Here is a 10,886-nt window from a genome sequence, read left to right as displayed (position 1 = left end):
CTCAAAGAAACGAGCACACACAAACATTCAATTCACAAACATTCAATTAATTGAGAATAACGAAAGCCTAATTAGCATAATATATAAAGCCCAATACATTCCCCTAATCAAAATCCAACCAGCATAAGATACTATCCATGATAAATCTTAAGAGACCCGTGTTTCTAATAGGATCCATATCCGTAGTGTATCAGGCTATCAGCATAAATTAAAAGCAAAAGATTAAACATTACGAAATACCATCTATCAGGTTACCTACTCTGCAACATTAACCAGCTCATACTCCACAAGAGAAAGATTGTTGTCCTCTTTGACTTCAAACGAAACCGCATCTGTTACCTCAATACGACCCCACCTGTCTACCACAAGCCTCATCATACCCTTAAACATGTCAATCTTTCCATTGCGAATGTTGACACTAGTACCAGGTTTCATTAGATCAACTGCAGAAAGACAATAAGCAAAACGATATTGCACATTATTTCTTTTAATTTCATATTCCCAAATGCTTCTGGATTCTGTCTCATGATTCTTAACTAGTTACTGTTGGACAAAAAGCAACTAGCAGACGATCATTGGAAAAAGAAACTAATGTAGTTAGTGCTTGTTCTCTGAGCAAGAGATTGACATATCTTAATTCAACTGTTTCAAAGGTGATTTACATTAAACCTCGGGAACCTATAAATACTGTTTGGCCAACTTCTCAAATTACAATATTTCACCGGACGTCACTTCGCCTATTTCATATAATTTACAAGTTATATACCCACTTGAATTTGTCATGTAGATTAAGCTAAGATATAACAGTCACACATATATATGGGCTTTTACACATACAAGGGGTCAAGGGCTATTGCCTATTTGGGCCGGCTTATTGCAAAGTGCTTGTATTTATAATCTAACACACTTTTAGAGTTATAGGTTAAAAAGCTATTTTAAATAAACATCTCAACTATAAGCCCATATTGAGTGTTTGGATGCGAAGAAAATAGATGCTTATTTTCTTATTTAACACTAAAATATGCAAATGTAATTAAGTGACACTAGAGCTGCTTATGTCGAGCACACTTTTTGTTAAATAAGCACTTACACAATATGCAATCCTAGAAAGCGTCTTTCAAGTAAAAGTGGACAAATGGGAAGGTCAGACGAGTAGTATATGTAAATAAAACCTCTTAATTTAACCTTTTGTTTCGTATCCCTGTAAACAAATATGCCAAACAAAGTATGGAAAGAGCAAAAGGTTTACTTCCGAAAGTCTTGGCCAGCTCAAGCCAGACCACCTCATGTGAGAGAAAGGTAAATCAAAGTAGCACAATCAACACAAGCCAATGCGGTGATAGCCCAATTAGTGGAGGCTCTTGTCTTTTGGGGAGAAAACAACACCGATATTTTTTATGTTTATTAGATTAGTATACAAGTAGAGCAGATTTGCCGTTAAATCAAAACATAGCCAACACAAACCACATACTACATGTACATCACACAAACATAACTAATCTAATATGTTTGTAAAAGGAAGTTGAAAACGGGTTCACATGGCATGGAGGCATCGATGGCGACGGCATATAGTTGAGTGGGAATTGAGAGTTGGTTGATTGAAGTTGTGGGCTAGACGACGACATCGCCGGTGATGGTGGTGGAGGAAAGTCGAGAAGGTTTTGAAGCATGTCGTCTCCAACATTTTGATTGGTTTTTTTGTTTTGGTTTTGTTTGTTTTTCTTAGGCATGATGTGTGTTTGAGTGTAATGAATGGTTTGAATGTATGTGAAATGGTAATGTGAAGAAGAAGGTGGAGTTGGTTGTTTAAAAAGAAAAGCAAAAGGTAGCCGTTAAATTCAAAAAGGAGGAAGAAACAAAATTTTTTTATATATAACGGTCGATTACAAGCTCGCATGGCCCACAAGGAGCGTCTGCGAGTGTCTTGGCCAGGACTCCGGAGAAGGACGCAACGTGGGGGACGCTCGCTGCCTATACACTTTTGCGTCTTCAGCGGGTGGGACGGAGCGAAAACGCTCCTATAAGAATAGGCCTTAGGCCTCTCCTTATAAGGACTCGAGTCCTGGAGAGTCCCGACTGCCACGTCAGCAGGACTCCCTCCAGGACTCTCCCTGCCTATAAGATAGCTTCTTCAGGACTTCTTCGCCACATCATCATTTCTTTTATATTTATTTAATTAACAAAACACCATTCAAATAAATACTTTTATTATTAAATAAAACATTACAACACTTATTAAACTAACATTAAAACACTTATTAAAAAGTTACGATCCTAATAATTAAAAATATAAGTTACGAAAGTAGACATAATAAAAACAATCAACGTTGACGGTAATTTTCCGGAAGGTGCCAAACATGATCCACTAGAGCATTGCGAAGTCGATGGTGCGTCCTTCTATCACGTATCTCTTCGACAACTCGCATTTGCGTCGCAACCCTTTCATCCCACGTACATCTTGGCATATTAGTTGGATCAGACAAATAATCCTCCTCAAGGTCGGAAATTGCATTACCGTTGTCTTGAACAATCATGTTGTGTAGAATGACACAAGCATACATCATACGTTTTATCTTGTTCACCGAATGCGGGCGGGCAGCTTGTTTAAGGATTGCCCAACGACCTTGAAGCACCCCGAAAGCTCGTTCGACATCTTTTCTTGCAGCTTCTTGGTAGCGCTTGAACTTTGTAGTCTTTGGGTCCATCGGGCATTTAAAAGACTCGACTAGTGTGGCCCATTCGGGATATATACCGTCAGCTAGATAATATCCCTTCGTAAACTCTTCGTTATTAATAGTATCTTGCAATTCAGGGGCCCTATCTTGGAGTAAATCATCAAACAAATCTGATTCATTAAGGACGTTGATGTCGTTGTTCGAACCTGCAGGGCCAAAGCAAGCATGCCAAATCCACAAATCATACGAAGCTACAGCTTCAAGCATGATCGTGGGATGTCCTTTATCGCCTCGTGTGTACTGCCCTTGCCAAACCACCAGACAGTTTCTCCAACCCCAATGCATACAATCAATACTACCAAGCATACCAGGAAAACCATGAATCTGTTCATGCTTACTTACCAAACGTTGAACATCTTGAGTTGTCGGCCTTCTTAAGTACTCAGTGTTATATAAATAATAAACACACTTGTAAAAGTTATGCAAGCATTCAGTTGAAGTCGCACGACCCATGTGTAAGTACTCATCTAATTGGTCGGCATTAGAAGTATACGCCAATTGACGTATGGCGGAAGTACATTTTTGAAAAATGTTGAAACCAGCCCTACCAGTACAATTGGTTTCACTTTTTTGGAAAAATAGAAAATGTTTGGGTAGCGGTTCAATGGCGCTAAAGTGGTGTATATCTTGGCATATACGAAGAAACATATGCTTGTGCATTCGAAATCTTCTTCGAAAATAATCGGCCGAGAAAGTGGGTGCATCAGAAAAGTAATCATTCCATAAACGCACCGCGGCTCCGGCATGATCTCGTGATAAAACCCTCCTGTTTCGAGGTACACGTGAACTTGACTCGACATCGTCTGCTTCGTCTTCGTTACAAACATCAAAAATTGCGCTTGCGATCTTTTGATTAAATAAGGTGTTCATTTGCGTAACAGTTGAGTTTAGAAATTTGAAATCGTCACTTGATGATGAATTAGACATGATTTTGATGGTGTTTGATGAATGAAATGGTATGTGATAGAATGTTTGTGTGTTAAAATGATAATAAGTTGGAGTGTTTAAATAGAAAAAAAAAATTAGCCGTTCGAAAAAAAAAAAAAAAAACACAAAATCGAAGTATCCGTTGCTTTGGGTCCACCTCGCGCGTCTTCAAGAGTCCCCCGGAGGACTAAGTGGGGGGACGCACCGTTTTGGACGCTCGGTGCCAATAAGGTTCGTCGTCCTTTTTGGCGAGGACTCCCCTCGAACGCTCCTATAAACAGGGGTCTTATTCCACTACATTGTGAACTTTTAGGCTAATGACTAAAGTACAATGACTCTTTTGACCCTTAAAAGAGTCGAGGGGTTCAACTTTTTTTGTTGACAAATTGTGTAAAATTAATCTTAACAAACACATGTAAACATCCTAACATGTAACATTAACAAAAATACCCAACATTAGAGCATCAAATGTTGTTGCATAATGCCAAATGACACATAAGAGGCGACACTATTATTCCCATTTCACTACTTTTACCCCTATTTTCGTCATTTCACTACTTTTATCCCAGATATCGTTGCACCATGACCAAAAACACCCTTATTTAACTATAATTCGTGTAGGGAAAAATTGGTTGAGGCCGATCGCGACGTAGGAAGTTACCCCCACCCTCCTTTTCTCGTTGATTCTGGAAGACCCGGTATGGTGGCCGGGCCATACCGGGTCTCTATAATTTGTATAATTGTTACTTTCTAGAATTTTCACAAAAATAAACACATTTAATACACAAAAAACATATATAGAACAAAAAGAAGATGAAAAAAAATGTATGTAAGATATAATTTACATACCTTGATCGTTACGAGCAGTGAACAAGATAGTCCCAGTGTCATCACCAACAAGACACTCAGCAATGCGAACGTTACGTCCTTTTTGCATCACCATTTCTGAACTCAAAACCTTAACAACAAGTGTTAAACCGGATGTACCCGGTTTAAGGCTGTCGATCTTAACAAAAACCGGTTTTCTAAGCCCCGGTTTGGCCGCCTGACCAGATGATGATCCTGAAGCGTGTTTGGTAGCCATGTGATCGATCGTAGTACCTAGGGTTTTGATGATGATGATGATGATAGGTTTAAAGTGAGTGACTGAAACGGGCTATTTTATTAATTTTAGATTTTAGATGAATGAATATATATGAGTGAAAATATTATTATTTACGCAAAGTGGTTACTATTTTTGGTGCCTTTTCATTTTCTGATTCTTTTCGTCTCCCAGTGCTACATTTGGCTAACATACATTGTGCGTCATTGGAGTATAGCATTGGACCATCCATTTTTCAAAATTTTTGCTTTTATTGAGTATATGTTACTATTACTATATTTTTAATCCATAATCTATGATATCTATATACTATCTAGGGGAGGATAAAAGTTAAATTTAAAAAAAATAAATAAAAAAAATTAGGGGAATAAAATATGAGGCTATTAAACACTTAAGTTGAGTCATATACTTTTTTTAAACCAAAAATATCATGGGAACCAAACATTTATTCAAAATATTAAAATATTGGTACGTAAGAGGTTTTTCAACCAACTTGGTGCATAATAATACTATACTCACTTATCTCTATCTATATATGCTCATCTATATATGCTAGACAATATTATCATAAGACATATATTTAACTAACACTGTATTTTTATGTGTGCACTGTTACTTCTGTGTATTATACTCGTAGTTGTTGACCTTGTAGATGCATATCTACAAGTTTTGGTTAAAGAACACGTCATTCATTTTTCAAATTTTTGTTTTTATTATCTGTCATTATTACTATGTTACTATTTCATAACCTATGATATCTATATATCTATATATATGCTTTGCAGTTAACTATAAGACCTATATTTAACTAACATTGTACTTTTACGTTTGCACTGTTACTTTTGTGTATTTTAGTTTTTGACCTTACAGTAATTATGTAGATGAATATCTTCAAGTTTTGGTTAAAGGACATGAAATCTAAATTTTAATCTTTACTTTTACGGTTTTACCTTATGGTATACTTACAATTAGAGTATTAGACTACTGTATATCCCAAAGACTTGACATGTTGTTGAGTTACGAGGTTGTATATTTGTTTTAAAATAATATATTTTGATATATTTGAGCAAATATTGCCAAAATTGACTTGACTTACATTTCTAACTTTCTATTCACTTATTTGTAAATATATAAATTTTACTCTTTCGTAAAATAAAACATCTCTTGTTTTAGAAAATAAACATAACGGTTTGGGACTTTGGGCTATGTATGACTGTGTGAGCATAAAGTGGTTTGGATTGGTTTCGACCAATGATAAAACTTTTGGCTAACTTTATTTTCGAAACCAAGCAGTTCGGTTTGGTTTGGTTATGATGTTTTCTGGTTATGGTTTCCTAAGTTTTTAGTACGTACCATTGTGGTTGAAGTGTTTTTGCATCGTCGATCACGACACAGTAGATAAAGCCCATTCCTAACTTCAAAATAAGTATGGGCCTAACAATTGAAAATCGTTGATCTATCTAAATATTATGGCCCAATTATACTATTTATGAATTGGCCGACTCGATTAACTTTCGATAGCATTATTTTATTTATAAAAATCCATAATTGAACATTTGAACCCGGTTAGTCAGAAGTTTTAAACACCGAACTATTGGTTTTTCAATTATTTTGGTTAGTTCGGTTAAGTTTCACTGATTAAATCATTTATGATTCACTTTATCACTTGATGATTTTGTGCTCACCTGACCCCTAGTTTTGACCTTGGTTGGGCCATTAAAATATGGGCTAGCTTGTATCAGAGAAAGAAATCAAAAATATAGTTTCTATGGTTAAATGATAAAATTAGGAAAAGATACATTGGTTTAAAATATAATGATATATATTACAGAGTAATACTATGCTGAAAATTTTTGTAGTGACTGCAAAGTTAAAAAGATGTTACATGCATCAAACTATAAATATTTTGCTAAGGCATGTATAAGTAAAAAAAATAGTTTAATTGTTAACAAATGTATTGTAAAAAAGTTTAATTAATTATCAGTTAATTTTTAGAGCATTAGATATGCAATACCTACCCGGGACGACTTGGGATAACACATGTTAACATTAGGCCTCTCCTTATAAGGAGGAGAGTCGTCCAACTTTTTCACTGCCACGTCAGCAGGACTCCCATTAGGACTCTCTCTGCCTATAAGACAAGCTTCCTCAGGACATTAGAAATATAAAACAAAAAAAAAAGGATTTTCTTTTACTCACATCCGCTCCTCCTTGGCCCACCTTCCTGCGTCCCTCATAGTCCTCACGAGGACTCTTGTGCGAAGACAACCATTTCGGACGCTCAGTGACAATGGTGTCCTGCGTCCTAGTCTTCAAGGACTCCCCCGGGACTCCCTTGTAAGAACCGGCTTTAGTGTCACATTAATTTTGTTGGCCGGCTTGCCTCCATCCCATCCTGACCAGCTTTATAAATGAAGCTTGACAGCTCCAAACATATATGTCACTGTGTCAGCATTTGGATATCATGAAAATCGTACGATGAACACCACGTACGTAAGTACTAAAGCCGATCTCCACCCGACACATACTTGATGCTCCTATATAAACGTTCCATTTCTCTTAAATGTATAATATGTGAGACAAATGAAAAGGCCCAAAAAAGAAGTTCCATGGAAATTCTATATATCACGCGTGTCCTAATTAATACATCAAGTTAAATTCTAATATAACTAAAATATATGTTAATTTTAGCAGTAAAATGTAACGCCGGAAACCGCCACTAAATAGGGTATGTATTTTCATGGATGGCAAAATTCATTTTTAGTATTAACAATTAACAAATACAAGGGGAAGAAAAGGGCTAAATATATATAAACGACAATAAATTAGTATAAATAATAATAATAATAATAATAATAATAATAATAATAATAATAATAATAATAATAATAATAATAATAATAATAATAATAATAATAATGGGATGCAGTTGCAGTTGCAGGCCATTGGCGTTCTTGATAAGCTTGCCGTTTGCATTGATTGCCTCCGTTTTGTCCATCATCGGTTGCATTGTATTTGTTATTGGGTACATCTATCAAGCATCAATCCGTACTGTATTTTTAATCATGATCTTTATTACTTTCGTGATTAATTAATTAATACTTTCGATCGATCAGTAGTAGTGATTCTTCTTTAATTAGTAGAGTATTAAAATGACGTACAGTCATTTGATTATTTAATTTGGTTTTTTCATGGTTCCGCAATGTCAAGTTTATATTAATTGTTCAAGAAAATTATATATATTAGGGGATTTAATTACGTGGTTTGTGTTGTTAATTACTCGTAGTTATTATCTGATTACATATTGTGCGTGCGTGTGTTACCATTTCCCTCGATCCAACTAGCATGGATTGGTCGCTGATCAATCAGGTTGGAGTCCTTGATTGATTGGTCATTGATTAGCTTGGTACTCAGTGACCAGCTTCAATTCGCTGAACATCATATCTTGGAGTCTTGGGCCAATGTTAAACACGTACTAATTATAAGTCCCTTTGACCCAAACTACTATACATATTTGGGTAATTGGGTGCAGATTACCATACCTTATGTATGTGTAAGCTTCCTGGCCCATATGACTTACCGCTCACATCCCTTTATAACACTAACACGTACGTAGCATACTTGGCCATTGAACACACACACACATATATATATATATATATATATATGCATACTTTCAAATTCGTTATGTACGATCTAATTAAGGCTTAATTAAAACAAGTGTAAGTCATCAATCGGTAAGACTTGTCTTGGAAAGATAACGTGGTACTGCCTTATACATGTGATGATGTTTTAATTTGAATATGGGCATGCATATATATATGCAGGATAGCGCTGAGTTGCATATCTCCGTGCTGCATTTGTTGTGCTCTTCTAGCAACTGCTGCAGTAAGGCTTGTGAAACTTCCTGTCGACGTAGTCCTTTGGTTTATTGATTACATACCTTGCTGATTGATATACCATCCATCCATCTCCGGCCACCTTCTTTTTTTTTTCTCTTTTTTTTTTATTTGTATAGTACGTACGAGTATATATATTGCAATATTTTGGTCGATCTTCTGTTGCAAACACCGATATACATATAGTTTATATATATGTACTTAAATTTAGCTTTCTGGCTCTTGTTAATTTTACAAGATGTAAATCACTTGTGTAGACTTGTCAATTAGAAGCGTGTAACAAAAGTCATATGTGGTGATTGGTGAAACACATGTATGTATCACGTTTTCCAGATAAAAAATCTGCTACAAATATACACATTTCTTCTTCCCATATATAGGTTGTGATATATTGTATGTAACCAAAAACGGTCAGATAATTAACTTACAAAATATGTCTACAACGAGCTTAACAAACCACTGATACCACAACATATGTTAATTGATACATGCATAAATTTGGAATATCATTGTAATTAACACTTGTAATATTCAAGAAATTCGTATCTTCATAAATGCGCATTATTAGGACTAAATATTCATGCATATATAGTTGTCTAGCAAGCGAGATCCACATCCTTTTTGTTTATTTGTATTCCAGATGCATGCACAGAGATGTGAGATTAGCTAAGCAAGGGGACCCTGCAGCATCTCTATCTATCTCTCAATTAATTAACAACTCTCTTTAATTAGTTCAACGATCAATGTCAATACACACAATTGATAAGAATCAATATCAAAGATGGCAAAATGGGTACGTGGGTTCAAAAATAGTAACACAATCTATGCAAGTAAAAATTTTTAGAATGGGTCGTTGCAGGTTGGACTGACCTGTTTAAAGAATATATAATGTCTCTGCAGGTGAATATAATTGTATATATTTAGCCAACAATTTGTACATAAAAATTAATCTTTTTAAAAAATATATCTACATCCTCATAGCTAGCTTAATAATACTCACTATTTAACAATGAGTGGTAGAGATAGGAAGGCCAAAAGGTTATGTCTAAGTTCATGATACTAGCTTCACCTATAATTATAATTGAAATATCATTTGGCTTATTTTAAGTAGATTTGATTGGTATAATTGGATAAGAATTCAAGTCTCAAGTATTTAATTAAGATACGTAGGGTCATTTCCACGTGAACCCCATACTCTAACCAAAGTTTAGTTGCTCACTCTTTTTGTATTTTTGAATAATATAAACATATATAGCTTAAAATTTTTAACCTAAAGTGGCTAGTGGTTTAGTGTCCTGTTTTTCTAATTCTAGCAATATATCTCAAGTTCGAGCAAGATTAATTTGTAGTTATTAAAAAAAACATACTACTCAATTACTAGTATATGAAAGATAATTGTAAAATGTTATCAAACCTTTGAACTATTATTTTTTCTTTTCCTAATAAAGGTAATCAACTGCAGATATTAATTTACTAATTTACTGCATATATCTAATTTTTTGAACCGTATTTGTCCGGGTTTTTTTATTTAATATATATGTATGTATACCTTTGATATGCAAAAAAAATAAATAAAAAAAAAAATAGTTGAATGTCTTTACTGGATACAAATATCATTCATTTACTATTTGACTTAACAATAATTTTAAAGATTTTTCTTTTCTTTTTATGATAAATTCCATTGTAAACATTTTGCACCGCCAAATGCTGAAAGATGGATGAATGTATAGTATATGCTCTCATATATAAATCATAAATTAATTAAGCATGTATTTGATAAATATATGTTTTCCATCTGTTTTTGTTATACAACATTGGACTTTGACTTCAGTTACAATCAGTTGCTATATATGCTGGACCAGCAGCCTTTGATCAGTTTTGTCTCCTTGAACTCTTGATGGTTATAGATTCTTGGTTGACCTGGCTACTTATCATCAACCCAATATATGGCATGTAAAAGTTGAAATTTTAAAGCTTTGGGTTTGAATTAAATCTTGTTATGTAAGTGGTTATATAAGTCTGGAAGCGATCTCTCGTTTCACGTACAGGTAGGGCCGTAAGGGTAAGACTGCTACATTCAGCTTCCTCCATCCATACTCATGGCGGGATCAAATCCGGTCCAATAGACCAATAGTGTATATGGTAAGCACATGCCTAAGGCCCCCAAATTAGTCGCAGGACCTCGAATTTTATGTATGATCAGTATATATATATCTTGGACGA

At 34.8% G+C, this 10,886-nt stretch overlaps 1 protein-coding gene across 1 annotated transcript; it reads right to left on the bottom strand.

Annotated features, from left to right (window-relative positions):
- Positions 1–18: 18 nt before the first annotated feature.
- LOC122595462 (uncharacterized protein At4g28440-like) lies at positions 19–4,812 on the bottom strand. The gene is made up of 2 exons (XM_043767825.1): positions 4,512–4,812; positions 19–443 (listed from the first exon to the last, which is right to left on the bottom strand). The coding sequence occupies exons 1-2, from the start codon at positions 4,744–4,746 to the stop codon at positions 256–258; spliced, it is 423 nt and encodes a 140-aa protein (XP_043623760.1). The 5' UTR covers positions 4,747–4,812; the 3' UTR covers positions 19–255.
- Positions 4,813–10,886: the final 6,074 nt, after the last annotated feature.

Source organism: Erigeron canadensis, chromosome 4, assembly GCF_010389155.1.
Source record: "Erigeron canadensis isolate Cc75 chromosome 4, C_canadensis_v1, whole genome shotgun sequence".
NCBI lineage: Eukaryota > Viridiplantae > Streptophyta > Magnoliopsida > Asterales > Asteraceae > Erigeron > Erigeron canadensis.
The sequence above is the reverse complement of the archived record's forward strand: the minus strand, read 5'-3'. Positions and strand labels throughout refer to the sequence as shown.

Coding starts and splice junctions, on each gene's coding strand:
- LOC122595462 (XM_043767825.1), bottom strand. CDS start 4,746: ATGGCTACCAAACACGCTTCAGGATCATCATCTGGTCAGGCGGCCAAA. Junction 444..4,511: donor CACTGCTCGTAACGATCAAG/GTATGTAAATTA, acceptor GTCTTTCTGCAG/TTGATCTAATGAAACCTGGT.